At 38.1% G+C, this 18636-nt stretch overlaps 1 protein-coding gene across 3 annotated transcripts in view; it reads left to right on the plus strand.

The window, feature by feature from the left end:
* Positions 1 to 18636, plus strand: part of Nfia (nuclear factor I A) — a 351492-nt gene that overhangs the window by 294779 nt on the left and 38077 nt on the right. For all 3 annotated transcript variants that reach the window (XM_026407234.2, XM_026407231.2, XM_026407233.2), the window contains 2 exons: positions 4342 to 4520; positions 6685 to 6850. In XM_026407234.2, coding sequence (XP_026263019.1) covers positions 4342 to 4520; positions 6685 to 6850 — 345 coding nt within the window. The remainder of the gene's footprint in view (positions 1 to 4341; positions 4521 to 6684; positions 6851 to 18636) is intronic.

Below are 18636 nucleotides of genomic sequence, written 5' to 3' on the forward strand. Positions count from 1 at the left end.
CATTTAAAAAAGAAAGAAAGAAAGAAAGAAAACCCACGAAAGTCAAAGATTCTAGGCCTATCCAGCCATACCCTTCCAATGCCATCTTTTTTTTTAATACATTTTTTATTTGTTCTTTTTAGTTATACATGACAGTAGAATATATTTTGACACAATATACACACATGGAGTATAAATTCCCATTCTTATGGTTGAACATGATGTGAAGATTCACTAGTCATGCATCCATGTATGAATTTAGGAAAGTTATGTCCGATTCATTCTACTGTCTTTTCTATTCCCATCCTCCTTCCCCTCCCCCCATTCTCCTTTGTGCCATCTTCTTTTATACAGCTTCCTGTTGTGTGTTCTGACTAGTTCCAGCTCCTGTTGGGAGCACCACTGGAATATGAATCTACATTTCTCTTTTATTGTGAACTCTCAGACCAAGAATCATTGTTGGATCATATACAACATACAAAACAATACAGCAGTGAATCTGACCTTGTTCTTCCCCAGTCTTAATCAATTCTGCAAAAGAAGGAAGCATTTTTACATTTGAAAAAAAAAATACAAATAAATACATATATAGTTGTGCTGAATTTTTAAGCTTTTTTCCCTCCAAACCAAAACCAAAGAGTATTTTGAAGAATAGGGGGTTCTCCGATGGGGGTAGAGAGCGAATGAGTAAACCAACCTGCCTGACCTGCTTTTTTCTTTTTTTTTTTTTCCTAAGTACTCAGTAATACGATCATTTTGTAATAAATAACTGAACACTATGCCCTTTGGGAAATTCTGGTTCTCTGTTTCTTTAATCATGGCTACTTGGTTCAGACTGTGTAGGCAGTGCCATTCCAACCAAAGAAACCTGATCAGATTCCCTTCCTTCTCAATACAAATCTTATTTGTATTCTTTGTGAAAAGCCTAAGCAGTTGCTTTGAACCATTTTTGGCTGCTAGTTTAAATGTTAAACTAGTAGTGAGAGCTACCCAGAGTGAAGTGTTTCTGTCACCCTGCTATTCCTGGCCTAGGGTACTAAGAGTATTAGGCCCCAGAAGCAGCCAATTTTGTAGGGTCTTTTAATACACAAAACTGTATTAACATCAACATGGATACAGATGGATGCACTGTAATAAACTGTAACCACTTGAGAAAAGCCTTTATTGACTCTCAAGTAAATAATGCACATTTTAAAGGATCTAAATATGCATTTACATAATGTGCTATAATTTTTTATTGTGTCAACTACTCTCACACACACACATCCATAAGAGATGTTTTTCTTCATCAAAAAATTGGACTCATACCATTCTTTGTGCATTCCATTAGCATCATGCCAGATTCCTAATGGTAGCTTCTCTCCATAGGGCCCTAACTGGCCATCTCAGAATACATTTAATGAATTCGATTGATTTAACCCCAGTGACTCTTTCTAAAATAATTTGAGACGACTTAGATAAAAATTCTAGGTACAATAAAAATATCAAATCTATAATAAAAAGAGAAAACAAGAAAATAGAGAGGAAAGAAGAAAAACTTAGACATAGAAGTCTTAATTCTGAGCTCCTAGTAGAAGGTGAATATCAGGTTATCCAGAAAAATAATAGAAATTAAAAATAATTAACATATCTTTAAAACACAATTATTTTCGGTTTCAAGAAATTAAAGTTCAGGCTGGGCATGGTGGCATGTGCCTATAATAACAGCTAATCGCGAGGTTGGGGCAGGAGGATCACAAGTTTGAGGCCAACCTGGGCAATTTAGGAACACCCTACCTTGAATAACAATAAAATGGACTGGGGTGTAGCTAACTGGTAGAGCCCTTGCCTGGCATGTATAAAACTATGGCTTCATTTCCCAGCTCTGTAAAAAGTAAAAGAAGTTAAAGCTTAGGATCTTGAATTTGTATGAGTTTTATAGCAAACTGGTAGCTGAACCAAAATGTCCTAAGCATGAGAAACTAAAGGTTGAAAAGAATGACCCTTTAAAATACAGATTCTGCAATTATCTATTTGAAACTACAGGCTAGATTATTTCCTGGAATTAATTAAGAATTAATTGATCCTAATAAAACAGTCATTACAGAATTCCACATAGTACTAAGTATATTCTTAGGTTTGTGTTGAACTATGTCATAAGGAAACAGTGAAAATTTTTGTTTTTAGTGAAATATAATAAAGAAACTAAAGCCTAAATTGAAGTTGCTTATGTTTTTATCTTACCTATTGAACATCAAAATGAGAGCAAGGATGTTTTTTAACAATTAATGGGGAAATTCCAAGGCCCTATTGAATAGTTTCTTCTGTCATGTTTCTTTAACTTTTATCTGACTGATCTTTGCTCAAGTGAATTTTTTCCCTGGGCAGTATGCTCTGTTGGCCAGTGCAGTTTCTTAACCTCACAGTCACTCATCAGTTTCCGTTGAACACCTGAGGCAATGCCACTTTATCATCAAGGTCAGCCTCCTAGGGGCTTTTGACAATGGTGTTGCCACCTGTGTGTTTGACATGCTGCAAAAGTTGAGTGTGTCATTGTTAGCTTCAGTATATTCCCAGCCTAGTTTGAGAAATTCCACCTTACCTCCTTCACCAGAAATTCTTCAGTCCAGTGCACGCTGTAGGTCAAAGTTTCTTGCTATGGGCAAGGGCAATTGTATCACATTAGACAGGGAAAGAAATTTCCTGGTTCTTTAAAGCCAATATTACAATTTCCAAAGTAAAAACTAACCAGAGCCATTCAGCTTTTAGCTTCTGGGTTTTAATGGATTCCAGGGATCCCAATATTTCTTATTCATTGTGTGTAGTCTTAACTTTTACCAACTTTTCAACAAGAATCCTGGCTCTTTACCAAGTGAAGAGACCCAAGTTTCATTCTTGGCAGACTTAACGGTTATTTTCTTAATTTCTGTACCACTCATGTATTTGGCCACTTATTGTACCGTCAACAAATATTTATTGAGTGCCAGACTGAGTTTTGGGGATATAACAGTGACCAGCTAAGTAAATGGAAAAACTGTTTATAAGATAGAGATGGCTGGGGAAAGAGTTAAGTTTTAGAGGGGAAAAAAAAAATGAAAGCTCTTGTTTCCAAGAGGTTATATTCAAGATGTCCTCAGTCGAATAAGGGAAAAACTTCATCTACTCTGACTCAACTTTAACTCTTGAGCCCATGTAGGGGCCTGTGAATATGAAGTTGTATGAATGTGAGAGTTCCATCAGATCAGCTGTAAGATGGACTGGACTCTTGCTTCTACTCTAGTCCTCCATATCCACTCTTTAAAGAGCAACAGATACCACTCTGAACCACAGTTTTAGCCATTTCTGTCATTAATTAGAAAATGCCCCAATTGTAAGGAGATCCCAGTAGGGAACAGTGAACCCATCCCCCACAATCTGCATTTCTGAGGCAGCCCTCAGCTGTGCCAGGGGCATAGTGATAGAAATGGTGTCCTGCTCTACTAATAGAGAATGTGCCATTCCTAGTATTAGAAAGGTCTTATTCTCCAGCTGATTTTATCAATCATCCTTCTAATTCAAGGGCAAAGTTCTCTTAGAAAAAAATTATTAAGCATCGCACATAAGCACATAAGTATTTTATTCTAATCTTCTAGTACAAATGAAATTTATCAGGGTTCACATGTAAGGGAGTAGTAGTCGTCTGAGTCTTTCATCAGTTTTTATGGGCAGAGGACCAACATTTTAGCAGGGGTCATTGCCTGCTCGGCCTGTGCATTCCCCAGCTGTGACATTTATGCATTTCTGTGTTTGTCTTCAAAATGGTGGTGGTGGGAAGGAAGGTGACATAAACCTTCCACTTAAAGCGAGGCACCCAAATTGCATGGGTTCATTAAGTGATCATTTACTATAGACTTCAAAAAATTTCTTCCTGAATTAGTCCCTAGAAATCTCCTTGAAAGGGGTATAAGAGCTTTAACAATGAATTATTGTCTATGGATAGCTCAGCGTGAAAGGGGATCCATATGTGCAAACTAGAATTTGTCATATGTAATGTCAGTTAAATCAGGTCTAATCTACCAAATACATTTTTATTGCTTTGCTTCATTAAAAAGGCTCTTAAAGTAATGAATAATCTTCATCTTCACCAAGGATTATTAATGCCTTTATAACTCATGTCCTCTGAAAATAGAAAGACAGCTTTAAACTCTACCCTAATCTAGCTTCCATGTTTGTCTTAGAGCCTCAAGGAAGAAAATCTATCAGACCTATCCAGTGTTAAATTCAGTCACATGAGCAAAACCCTGAATTGGGCCAGGAGAAGAAATGGAAAAGGAGGCAAATCAGGTTCAGCTGTGGCAAAGCAAGTCTCTCCCTTCCTAACACTCGTGTTTTCTTTTCCTACAGCAAGTCCGCATGCAACACCATCGACTCTTCATTTTCCAACATCACCCATTATCCAGCAGCCTGGGCCTTACTTCTCACACCCAGCCATCCGCTACCATCCTCAGGAGACGCTGAAAGAGTTTGTCCAACTTGTCTGCCCTGACGCTGGTCAGCAAGCTGGACAGGTGGGGTTCCTCAATGTAAGGAAACCTCTTTTTTTTTTTCATTTTCTTTTAGAAATGTTAACTGAATTTAAAAATAACAAGGGGAGACCTCAGGACCTTGAGGACATTGTGCTTTAACATTGCGCTGACTGACTGCAGGCAAATGTCATATTTATTCTAGATTGTGGGAAAGTTAACTTTCTCTAAGAGTGATTGGCCAGGGTTTAAAAACAGTGTTTGTGTTAAGTTTGCAACTGTCAAGTTTATGGATATAAATCATCTTGAGGGTGAACCATATAACCTTCTACATTCAAGGGCTGATAATTTCACCTCCTGCATTCTTACCCCAGGGCTCATACAGTTAACAAAATAGAAAGAAAGAGTGAATAATTTTAAGTAATGATTTGGGATGGTAGAGAGAGGTAGGGGGCAGAGAGGGACAGATGTTTCAGATCAACATAGTTGATATTTTTAAAAAATACAGTCTTGTAACACTTTAGATCAAGTTGACCAGTACTTGAACTCAAGATGCTAGAAGCACAGTTTATTATGGTTTGTTATTTCTGCAAGTAGTTATCTTCCCCACTTATCTTTGTATAAAGCTAAACCATATTCAATCGCTTTAAATGAATGTTTTCATTTTTTTCACAAATAAACCAAACAACCACAATTTGAAATAACATTCCAAATGTAAAAGTGATTTTTTAAAATCACAGATTGCATTACTAATAGAGAATTAAATGTTTACAGTGGATAGCTTCATTCCAAGGCCAATAATCACAATCATAATAAATAAATAATACCAGCATAAAGCCAGACTTGGTTTTCCTTTTCTTGTAGTAGCCATACATGAAGCCACAGATTAGCCATAATTATTATTGCTCCATTTAGGATATTATGTCACACTGTTCTATCACTGATGTTCTCCCCCTGCAGAAATACCTGATTCTGCATATCTGAGCCAGAACAGGCAGCTTTGACTTACGTCTGCTGATGTGTTAGCAGATACATTTCTGTCTAGACAACAAATCAATATGGTGCCTTTTTTTCTTTTTGCTTGTATATTCATTTGCTTGGCTTACTCTAAACCATTCACTTAAGGACTTTCAGTCCACTCAGAAATAATACACAGGCAAGTTGCTAGCAAGAAAGTGCAGCATTCTGATTGTCAGACAAGATAGTATTTGAGGAACAATCCTAAATATATCAGTGAATGTTGATGGTGGAATGAAACTGCCTCTGCAGAATTATGAAGCTTACACATAAAAGCCTGGAACACCAGGACCTCCGTCAGCTGAGTTTTGGTGTGGGATTGCAGCCTAAATATGAGCTGTTACTATTAGTTGATCAGTGTCAATGAAGTTTAAAAATGTAGTCCAAAGGCCATTTGGGAAACTATGTGTGTGTGGGGGGGGGAATGGATCTGATCTTCAGCACCAGGCAACTGACTTCTCCATTTCTAACTTATTTTTTAATAGTCCTGACATCATCCTATATAACTGTCAAAATACAAACTGCCCAGTTTTGCATTTTGATCAAAGACCTGCTTGAGGCAGGTCTCTTCATGGAGCTATTTTGAAAAACTTGAAAATTAAATAGATTGTATTGCTTGCTTCAGAGGGAAACTTTCTTCTGTAGTAGAATTGTTACTTGTTTTTTTTTTTTAACATAAGGCAAACAAAGAAATATGATTCTTACAGCATTTGCTTATATAATTTAAATAAAAACTGGAAGTGATATTTTAATCTAGCAAAATTTTGATAGCTAAATTCTAAACTTTCTATGTCTAGTATTATGCAATATGTAACAGAAAATATGTATGTTCACTGAACACATTTATTATATGTTATAAAAGGCCAGCTTTAAAAAGTGAAAATAAAGTTGACAAATACAGATCATTAGCAGATTATTTTATGGAATCAAATGCAAAAAAAGGACAATGTAGTTCAAGAAAGAAGTTTGGGATGCAATGCTTTTGTGCCCAAGTGCACTTTTGTGGAATGCCTTAAGAACAAACAGAACCGAGCACTTCTTCGTCCAGATGTGATCATGCAAGAATTCAGGCAGCTGGAATACTTAGTCATTTACCTAGAAGGTGCCTAATGAATCTTATTTTCAGAAGCAGCTAATAGTTCACATCTTTTGTTTCTTCTTTTGTTTGTGTGTGTGTATGTGCGTGTGTTTTTCTCCACCCTTGCAGCCCAATGGGAGCAGCCAAGGCAAGGTGCACAACCCATTCCTTCCCACCCCAATGTTGCCGCCACCACCACCACCACCAATGGCCAGGCCTGTGCCTCTGCCGGTGCCAGACACGAAGCCTCCAACCACGTCAGCAGAAGGAGGTGCAGCCTCCCCCACCTCACCAAGTAAGTACTGCTGAGACGAGGCGCCGGTCACTCATCTAGCTGTGTGCACTTGAATCCACACCTCAGCTCTGTCCCTTGCAGTAGAGACTATAGCAGTAGGTGCAGATCCCAGCCATAGTCATAGCCTGAACTTGCAGAATCGAGGCCAGAGTCAAAGTGAACACCACTCCCAGCAACTGCACCAGATGTAGAAACAACTGAACACGTGGGTGGATAAGATGATGAAATTGCATGTCCAGGACTGAGATCTAGACACAAGCTATTAAATTTGGTGTATAATTCGAGTGACTTTAAATGCTATGCCCATAAGCACCAAATCACATCTACTTGCATAAATTCTTCTTAGCAAAAAGTTCCTGATTTTTCTGTATAGCCCTGTCTTCCAGGAACTTGTGGTCCAAGAGATATGCACTTGATGAGATATAAAAGTTATATACCTTACACATCAAATAGGAAAGGAAGTTTAGATCAAAGTGTCAATTCACAGGTGTGTACATTGAACAGTGCCAAGAGGAAGAGCCTGGCAGAAGATCAGAGCTAGCAGCCATGGTAGTTGCATGGCCAGGCTTGGCAGGGGAAGGAAATAGAGGGTAGAACTAGATGGAAAGAGAACTCTTGGCTCTTCTCTGAACAGTCTGGGACCATTCGATCAGAGAATATAGGATTTCAAAACGTTTTTAGATGATGGGAGTGATTATTTGATGAACTAGAGATTGAACAACTCTCCATATTTTTCTTGATATTTTAGAGATGGAGGAGCTAGAAATAACTTAAACACACAAATGTGGCTTTTATTAGTGCCTGGAATAATGACAAAGAGAATGATGGCTGAAGTTTCCAGGTGACAGATGGCCTGCCCTTGATTGATGGTGTGATGAGCACCTTCCCTAATGCTTCAGAGAGGGATCAGCATATAGGAAAGGGTTGGAACTGTGTCCATGACCCTAGGGAGAGCTTTCAGGGGTGTCCTTAAAGGAAGCGAGACTGGAGAATATACTGGAGAAAAGATATATAAGAACAGACTAGGAAAGGAGTGTTAAGGTCAAGAACTTGATTAGCAAAATAATAGGAATTGAGTGGAAGAGAGTAGGGGGCAGGATGTTTTGTAGACGACACTGGAACTGGGCAGCTACTCAGTTCAGTTTAGTGAATGAAGAGTCCTGGCCTCTCAGCTTTCTCACATCCAGTATTGGAATCAATGATACTGGATACAGAAGAAAAAGGGTGAAACAGGAAATATGAGCCTCTGTTTAGATCATGTTCATGGAGTTGATTCTGGGGACACTGAATCCAGAATGACTAGAGTCCCTCTTGGACCTTAGGTCATCTAGTATTTAATCATATGGATAATGTAGCAGTGAGTGGCATTCTGTGTGAATTCTGTTTCTATAACAAAAAGAGTGAGGATAGGGGCTGGGGGGGGCAATTTGGGGGAGATGTACTTCTCTTGGTAAGAGGTGGTTCAGTGAGACACTTGTCAACAAGAGGATAAACCCCAAGTGTCCAATGACAAGGGAGGGAAGCTGGAATTGTCCTATGGATCTTGAAACCTCAGTTGAGAAAGATAGCTTCTGGGAAGCAGAGGCTCATGGGAGTGTCCTGCTCTTTGTGTTTATGTAGCATCTGCTAATAAGCCAGAGAATTAATTGTCCCCAAACTCTACTTATATCTACTTACTGGGGATATCAGCTTACTGATGGGTGGCCACATATTTATGTGTCCTCACACATCCCTGAAGACCATTTTTCTGTTCCTCTTCTCTCCATCTGTGCAGGACAGTGCCACAGTCCTTTAAAACCCTGGTAGAAGCCAGGTGCTGTGGTGCATGCCTATAATCCCAGTGACTCAGGAGGCTGAGGCAAGAGGATCACAAGTTCAAGGCCAGCCTCAGCAACTTATCAAGGCATTAAGCAATTTAGTGAGACCCTGTCTCAAAATTTCAAAAAGGCCAGGGATAAAAGGCTCAGTGGTTAAGCACCCCTAGATTCAATCCCCAGTACCAAAAATTTTAAAATTAAAAAAAAAAACTAATAGTAATATACCATCTATTCCATGTAGAGTGTCCTCACCTCTACTACTAGTGTCTCATACTTCATAGTGAGTTTTCCAGTGAGGGGATGAGGCCCAGCTCTGGCACTATACAGGAATGGAAATAGCAAGTATGGCTATTGGTATCTAAATGATAGGGGCTCAGATGCCCACCTTTCCAATTATTAGCTGTTTCTCTGTAAAGCAGTTTCCTTATCTGAAACCTTATCTGACAGACTGTGTGAAATCAGCTCTGATAAATGCTCCCCCAAATAAGTTGGAGTATTTTATCATCAGCCCAAGTTGTTCCCCAGTGGAAGGCCCTAGTGAGTAGTGACGAAGGATGTCTGTAGGACCCAAAGAAGCTTCTCAGCTGCTAGATCCAGTTGACACCTTTGGGTCCAGGGATCTGGACTCCACTCTGTGAGCTGTAGCAAACACCTTTTACAGGAAGATGCCACTCACCCTAACACATTTTGTCAGCTCTGAATGAGGGAAGGTGGAGGGGGTCTTGTCACTTCTAGCTCATGTGGTTGCATTAATGAGAGTGACATTTAAAAGTTTGGGAGAAAGGGAAACGATCAGGGGAGAGTCTGGAAGTTTGATATAGGGAATCAGATACTCTCTGAATCAGATGACTCTAGGAATATCAACAAAATGAAATCTACGGATGGCAGAGAAGTTTTTATCATCACAAATGTTAGCCCTTGTGAGCATGTTGGATTCACAGGAATGTGTTGTTCCCAGCAATATATCGCTGGCCATTTTCTACGTTATTAATAAGAGAGTCATAGCAGTAATTTGTAGCCTCAGAGAAGCCTTTCAAATAAAAAATCTCAAAGCCTACAGGTCTGCCCTGGGAGGGCATTTAAGGGCCCCCACTGGGAAAAACAAACAAAAAACAGAAAGAAAACCTCTCACACCCTTATATCTGAACCAATTTATAAATAAAATGCAAGGCAAAATTAGATGGAATATAGAATACCACTCAGTGTTAGAGGGTTTAGCTTTAACTGTGGGAAAATGTGTGTCCTGATATGGAGCTCCCAAATTACACCCACATATCTACCCATCCCTGGAAATACCAGACCACCACAAGCCTTCCACCATGGGGTCTGCCCTCCCATATAAAACTGATGACTTGGAGGTACAGGTGGCTGCACGCTCCCCTCCAGCACCTGTCTCTTTAGGAGAAAGAAGCAAGGAAGGAGCAGGACTGGTCCCATCCATTTTCCACTTCATAGCACAACAGTCTGGAGTATGTGAGGGGGGTGGAGAGGAACCAAGAATGTATGGCTTGGAGTCCATATCGGGAGTGTCACGTCCCCCTTAACATTATCTTTAATAGCTACCTTCTTTCGGTCATTTATTCAGCCATCCTGCATTGACATCTCTCATGCGCCAAGGCTGTGTGAGCTTCTTGGAATACAGAGGTGATTAAATCCTGCTGTAAGATGTGGGTGTGTTGAGAGATGCAGCTGGTAAATAGACAGGTACAGGGGGAAAATTGGATAAAGGAGTACCCTGGTGGTGTAGGAGGGAGGTCTGGGTCTGGGGCTTCAGGGAAAGATTCTTTTAGGGATGTGACTTTAAAGCTATTTAGTAGAATGACATTCTGGTGTTTTAAGAAAAGGTAAAAACTTTTCTTCAGAAACTGACCTGAGATGGGGGTCTAAAATTGGATTGCCACTAGATAAGAATATAGGGGGGAAAACTATAATTTTATGAATCATGTGCTTTCTTAGAAACTGAAATCACAAGATGGTTGCATCCTGTTGATCTCTGTCAGTTTATGAGAGCTCCCATTCTGATGAGCAGCAGTGTCATGACAGGGTATTAAGCACAGATGTTCCACAGGCCAACAGAGTGTCCAGAATTGAAACCTTTTTCAGAAACATCAGTCACATAACCCAGGACAGCCTTTCTGTGGAAGGGTTTGAGACAACTTACAATAAAACAAGATTTTTTAAAAAAGATTAAAAAATAGGAAATCATGCCAAGGGTCTCCTAAATTACCAACTTTTGGGGGCCTCAACTCCCTCATCTGCTCATGGGAACAATACCAACTTCCACTCACTCTCATAAGCATAGTGTCAGCATGAACCAGGTGACAGATGTGTTGTACCATGCAGAAGTCCAAGGCATCATTTTTAATATCCTTTTATAATGAAATACAAGTGGTTGCCAGCCTAGGGCAGAGCATATATTTTTTAACTAATCAGTTGCCTCTGGCACTAATACTAAACTTTGCAGCTGTGGCCAGAAAAACAGGGATAAGGCTGATCTGGGGGGGAAAAATTTGCCTATGAAATAAATACATTTTAATGGGAAAAATCCTTACCGGTGCCTTAAAAAAAATAAAATAAAGGCAGGAAAGTGTATAGGGAAATGACAGTTCTGTTCCCTCTCAAGGAGAACTTTTACACTATTCATGTGTTTTCGAGAAAGGTTGATGTACTATGCCAGGCCTCCAGGATGTCATGAAAAATAGGAGGCTGTGAGAGCAGCTTGAGAGTGTCCCATCTCCACTGGGAGCTGCCGCTGTGGGTTTCTGGCCCAGTGAGAGAACACCACCACCGCCCTTCATTCAGCCCAAACTCGTGGAGCGCCAGCTGTGTGCCAAGAACTCTCTTAGGTGCTAGGCTTCCACAAGGAGTAGCAGAGAGAAAAATGCTGACTTTGGAGTTTTTATTCTCTAGAGGGAAAGAAAGACAACAAACAAAACAGTGAGTGTAAAAGGCAGGTAGGTTTGTAAGAGAAGGAGAAATTGGAGCAAAGAGCTGAAGGGGTGAGCAGGGAGCCAGGAGACTGAGGCCGGTAGAGATTGCCAAGCAGAGAGAATAATCAGTGCAGAGACAGCTTGGTAAGTTGGAGGGAGGTGAGGATAGGGAGAGCAAAGCAAGCCTTGGAGGAGGGCGGAGAGGTAGTGGGGATGCAATTGCAGGCTGGGAGTGCAGATCATGTAGGATCATTGTCAGGACTTTGACATTTCCTCCCAGTGAGATGGGGAACAGAGGACCGAGTATTGCTGGCTGGATTTTAATAGAAACACTCAAAAGGCTTTGTTGAAAATAGATGGCCAGGGGCAAGAATGAAAGCAAGGAGACCCATTAAGAAGCTGTTTCTTATCAATAAATATAATGAGTGTCTTTTACATGCCAGCCACTATTCCAGGCACAAGAGATACCAAAGTGAGTGAAACAGAGAATTTCCTGCCCTGATAGAACTTGGGTTCCAGCAGGAAGAGACAAACAATAATCAAAATATAAGCACAATTGTAAGTTAGGGACCAGTAGATACAGTGCAGAAAACTGAAAGAGGCCAGGGTGGATGGGACACTGTTGCAATCTTACAGGCAAGAGTTGCTGATGACTGGCACCAGTGTGGGAGCAGTCAGGGCAGTGAGCTGTGGTTGGATTCCAGATATATTTGAAAGGTAGAACTAACCGGATTTGCTGATGCATTCAATGTGGATTGAGAAAAAAAAAGGAAAGAAATCAATGATGACTGCTAGGTTCTGACCTGAGCAACTGGAAGGATGGAGTTGCCATAAACTGAGATAGGAAGATGGCAGGAGCAGCTCTGGATGAGGGTGGAAACCAGGTTACCTTTGAGATGCCTGTTAGACATTGCTGAGACTGATCACAGGAGCATCTTGCCTATGGCAGCATACTGTGCAGTTTACTGACCTGGTTACCAAGTTTTTCAGTGTGCATCATCTCATTAATTAATAAAGGACTCCTTTTCAAATATGTAATACAGTAAATGAGTTTCTCTAAGAGTCCTGAGGACAACAGCTCAAGAATAGGAAAAAAAATCTTTTTTTATGTTTAGGTCTATTTGTGGCATGATGATGCACAACATGATAGTTTTTGTTAATTGTACTATATGATCCAGTTTTATATGGTATCTTGGGACCAAGATCATACTATAAAAATGGACTTTTCCATATTTTTTTTCTGAAATGAAGATTGGCATCATAGCCTAGAATTATAATGAAAAGAAAAAAATGCTTTTTGAATTATAATGGAAGATAAAATGTGCATATTTTTCTTTTTTAATTAATTGGGAACACAAAAACTCAATTTAAAAATGCATAAAAGACTCATAAACATTTTTGCCCATGCCTACTTCACTATGAACTTTTAATTTTTTAAAAAACTAGGATTCTGTAGGAGCGTATAATGGCAAGTTACCTTTATTATTTATTTTTATATCTCCAATGAATCTTATACAGGTTCACTATATAAATGAATGTGAGTGTGTTAACCAAGAACATAACAATAATCTGTGGCTGGGATGGAGATTTTCTAGTATAATCAACATGTTAGATGCTTCTAGGTTAGCAAAGCTTTTCACACATATATTATCTTATTCGTTCTTCCCAAAACACCTGTGAGGTCAGAATCTTATAAACAAGGAAACAGACTGGAAAATGGAGTCAACTAGCTGGGTGTGGTGGTACATGCTTGTAATTCCACCAGCTTGGGAGGCTGAGGCAGGAGGATCGAAAGATCAAAGCCAGCCTCAGCAACTTAGCAAGTCCTTAAGCAACTTAGCAAGACCCTTTCTCAAAATAAAATACAAAAGAGGCTGGGGTTGTATCTCAGTGGTTAAGCATCCCTAGGGTTCAATCCCTGGGGTGAAAAAAGAAAAAGAGAAAACAAGAAAAAGAAAATGGAGGCTACTTTACCCAAAATTATACTTTTATGGTAGTTGTAGAGACTCAAACACAGGCATCCTATGCTCTTCATACTGCCTCATACTGTGACTGTGACAAAGCAGTGACCAGGTTTCTGGTTATGTGGGAAGCCACAACTGTCTGCTCATGCCTGAAATTAACAGCAACAATGAAGTAGTTAACTTTTACTAATGCCTCTGGCACTCCTAAGAATGTTTTTTACATGTATTATCTCATTGCATCCTTGTTTTAATTACATAAAATAAACTTTCTTGTTACCCTTGAGAAGGACTAGAAATGAAGATAGGTAACTTTCTGAAAATCACTCAGAAAGGGGATGTAGAGGCATGATTCATATCCAGCAACCTTGAACCTGGAGTCTTTGTGCTTTGCTGTGGCACAAAGATCTTTGCTTTAGCTGAATCCTCCCCGCAAATTCCTCCCACTCCAAGTTTAAACTCTATATAGAGGAAGATGTTGGCAATCATTTATACTTTAGTATGAATTGGTTTCTCTTGCTGAAAGTATGTCTTCTCAGCAGGCAAAGAAAGAAAGCAAAAAAATTTTAAAGAGACATAAAGACAATGTTTTCCTTGTTCATAGAACAAGTAGTAGATTATAAGAAAGAAAGAAGAAAGAGAAGGGAGGGAGGGAAGGAAAGAAAAGGAAAGGATGAGAAAGAAATGAGTTCGTGGTTTCTTTTCACAAAACACGTCTTCTTACTGATGTTTAGACATTATTCTTTGTTAATTTTAAATTTACATTCATAAAATTATCTTGGTTGTACAGTTCTATGAGATTTTATAACATCATAGATACATCAACACCACAGACAGGATATGGAACAGTTCTAAGAACACCATCAATTTTACCAGCTCAAAGTCAATGTCCCATCTCAGGCAGTGCAAGCAAAGTTTGCCTTGCTCTATTTCCGCATTGATTTTAATCCTTTTATCAGTGCTGCTTCTATCCGCATTATATTTTAGTTTTTTAATATTTTCGTGGTCATGAAAGAGACCCAAATACACAGAGTATTCTATCCTGTGATAAGAGTGGCATTTCAGAGGAGGGAAAGGGATTTAAGAAAGTGTACTGGGAAAAATGATTAGCAGTCTGGAAAAAAAAAAATCCTTACTCCAAACTAAATTTCCACTAGAACAAAAAATATAATAAAATACTGAACCACAAAATACCACAATAAAATGTAGGACAATTTAAAAAACATAATGTTGAAGAAAAATAAGGCCTTTCTAAAGAATATAGAAACCCAGCATCTGTGATAAATTCTACTCTAAAACTGTCCAAAATTAATGCACAAAAAAACCCACCATAAACAAAGTTGAAAGCAGGAGGTAAAGTAGAAGAAGAATTAGCAACATATGTGACAAAAGGTTAAATTATGCAATACATATACAACATACCCAAAATATATATATAATAAGTCAATATAATATATAAAATATGCCTATTTATATATTATATATTGATTTATATATTGTTATATATAATATATATGTGTGTATATATTATATGTGTGTGCGTGTATATATATATATACACGCACACACATACCTAATACTTGTATTATACATTATAATATGTAAATCAATATATAATGTAAATATATAATATATAAAACATTACATGTGAGTGTGTGATACCAGATATTGAACCCAGGGTCTTACACATAATAGGCAAGTGCTCTACCACTGATCTACGTTCCCAGCCCTTTTGGGTTTTTTATTTTGAGACAGAGTCTTGCCAAGTTGGCCAGTCTAACATTGAACTTTGGGTCCTCCTACCTTAGCCTCCTAAGTAGCTGGGGTTACAGGCATGAGCCACTGCTCTCAGCTGATATATACTTTTTAAAGTCAGAAAGAGAATGGCCAACAATCCAATAGAAATACAAGAAAATGATATAATCAGAGCAAAAGAAAACATTTAAAATATTTGTGTAATATAAGAACAATACAAATTAAAATTTGAAAGATTTTCATGTATTAGCAAAGATAAGAAAGTATCATGCTAATTGGTAAACATATGGAACTTTTCTATACCATTAAAGCACTACAAACGGGTTCAACCTCTTTAGAGGACAATTTAGTGTATATACACACACACATGCATGCACACACATACATAAATGTAATTATATACAGATATTATAGCAAATATTAAATGTTTACCCATAAAATTTACAATTGTGTGTATAAATTTTAAGTGTTCACCATGCATATAGTTGGACATATAAGCAAAGTTGTACATAAAGTATTCATAGTAACATCAATTATAATGAAATATTGATAACCTAAATATGCACTAATGTAATGTAATGTGTTATACATTGCAAACTCTTTAAAATAAAGAAGTAGGTGTGTCTGAAGTCATGGGATAATCTTTGAGTTATACGAAGTCATCAAAGGCGAATGCTAAGAGGTGTGTGCTGGGAGGGGTGCTGCACATGCTCAGTTCACTGCATAGAGGGCGGGAAACTGGTAACTGCTGCTGACTGCAGGAAGAGGATGCAGTTTTAGAAGGATAATTTTTCGTGCCTTACCCAATGAAAATGAAGGATATTAAATTTGAAATCACCTTTCTATATTAAACAAAATGATTTCTTATAGTATTTGCCTTGTGGCCTAATCATCTTGTTTATACCTCAATCGTTAACAGTGACCAAAATCACATACTCACACATAGAGAGCTCTGTAAAAATCCTTGGCAATTTTCATACATCTTGCTTTTAGCTATAGACTGAACTTAGAGTAAGAGAGCAAAAATGTGTGATCTTTCTGGTAAAGAATAATATTCTTTTCCCCTCCCTGAAAGCAGAGAGTTCAGTGTGAGGTTAGCATTTTCATTCTCAGTAGCCATTATTTGGTCACAGGCCCTGCTTTAGGAACCCATTGAATACAAACGTAACGTGTACTATCTTCAATCATAATTTGTTATCAAGACTTTTCAGAGCATTTTTTTATTTTGTGTACAGCTCCATTTTAAAATAGCTTAAGGTGCAAAGGGAGAATAAAAAGGATTATTGGAAATCAGGCATGTTGGTGGGTATTTTCATATGCATTCACTAAAGTACCACTGTTATTGTAACTGCAAAATTGGAATTGTGAACCCTCTTAAAGAAGATGAAACTGAAACTGAGCCAAGGTTCAAACCCAAGTCTGTTAGAATCTGAAGCCCAGTGCTTTCTGCTTGACCAGGATAGCATCCTGTTTAGAGGTGTAACATCATGCAGATTTCCTTTGAAAGCCCTAAGACGTTCCATAAAAAACATTTTTTTTTTAACTATTTCAAGAGTAACAGCCCCTTGGGTACACTGAATTAGATGAAAGACACGGGAACCAGGGCAGGAAAAAAGAGATTAAGAGATGAGTTTTGTAAAGAAAGAATGACTGGAAGGGAGCAGGATAACAGGCGACGACATCCATTGGACACCATGACCTGTTCAAGCCTGGTGTTAGTCTTCGCTTTCTGCTTTTTCAGATGACAGATGAGTTTTAGGACTTTTTCTTATGAAGGTAATGTATGACATTTTGTTGGAAAATATAGAAGAGAAAATTATAGTCTTCCATAATCAACTACAATTAATATTACTATCTTGTTCCCCATCTTTTTTTAGTGTACACACATATATAAAATGGTTGGGATCACAGTGAATATAATATTTAGTATGCCGTTTTCCTAATTAGCATTATATACCTTTTCTTTCTCAAAATAAGTCAGAAAATAATTTTCAACCATTGACACCTGTGTCCCTGCTAGGTTAATCTCTTTGTTCCAACCCAGGGAATATGCTTCCAGCATATCCTGAGATTTATTTTTTTTCTCCAGCTCTATAATTTCCTTAGGACAGACTTCTAGAACTGGAATTGCTAATGCAAATGATACGTACATTTCTCTTGAGACAATTACCAAACTGCCTTTCAAAAAGGTTGTGCAATTTACACCCTTACAAATTGCTTGTAAGTCTGATAATGCTAACCCTGAAGAGGGTTGAGTGTTATCTGTTTTAATTGTTAGGAGGCAGATATCTTGGAGGTATAATTCCTGTAATCACATTTTGGAATCAATAATCTCCGAAAGAATGATTTTCACATTTTTTCAATTTTTTTTAATACAAAGCACAGGGAAATTCAGGGGTTTCTCATCTTGTCAAAGAAGCCTCTGCACTGCTCCCACAGATAGGGTAGTCTGTTAAACATTCACGGAGAGGTAAAGGGCTAGGAAAATTGGAGTAAATAATGTTTATTATGCCAAACTCTTTGCATAGAGAGGTTCAGAGAGGTTAACTGGCTTAACCAGTAAGAGAGCAAACAGATTCAACCCAAGATTTTCTGGTTCTCAAATTTATTTTCTATTGACTACATCTCACTGCATATGTGTGTGTGTGTGTGTGTGTGTGTGTGTGTGTATACACACATAAAATTTGAGACTTTCAGATTTCTTTATGATTATTTTAAGATTAGAAGATATTTTTAAATCATCCATAATTCCACTCTTCCTATGACTTATCATGCATATTTTCCAATCATTTTCTGTATATGCTTTAATCATAATTGATTGTGATATTGAGTATGTGTGTATGTGTATGTATATATTTTTTGTAAAGTGATTTTATTTCATATTATAAACATGTTGTAATGTCATTAACTATTACTTTGAAACATTATTAATGGCTGCAAAGTATTCCAATGTATGGATGAAGCATTAACTTATAAGTTGTTTCTCATTTGTTGCTCTTATAAGTAATGCTGTAATGAACATCTTGAGCATAAATCTTTACCTATATTTTTAGTGCTTATTGAGGATAAATTCCCAGAAGTAAGTTTCCAGAGTTACACTGCCTTTTGGGAGGCTGCAGAAGCCTTTCAAGAAAGAGCGAGCCAATATATTGATCTGGATTTCTTTTTTTAGCAAACCCTAGCTGAATCCAGGGTCTCTTCCCTGTGGCTACTTAATATAACTTTCACCTGTGCCCACTTATTTATGTGCTTGCTTCTGATCAATAAATATGTTCTATCAATTGAAACAACAGACAACATACTCATAAAAATAAATGACAGTT

Source organism: Urocitellus parryii, chromosome 11, assembly GCF_045843805.1.
Source record: "Urocitellus parryii isolate mUroPar1 chromosome 11, mUroPar1.hap1, whole genome shotgun sequence".
NCBI classification, from domain to species: domain Eukaryota; kingdom Metazoa; phylum Chordata; class Mammalia; order Rodentia; family Sciuridae; genus Urocitellus; species Urocitellus parryii.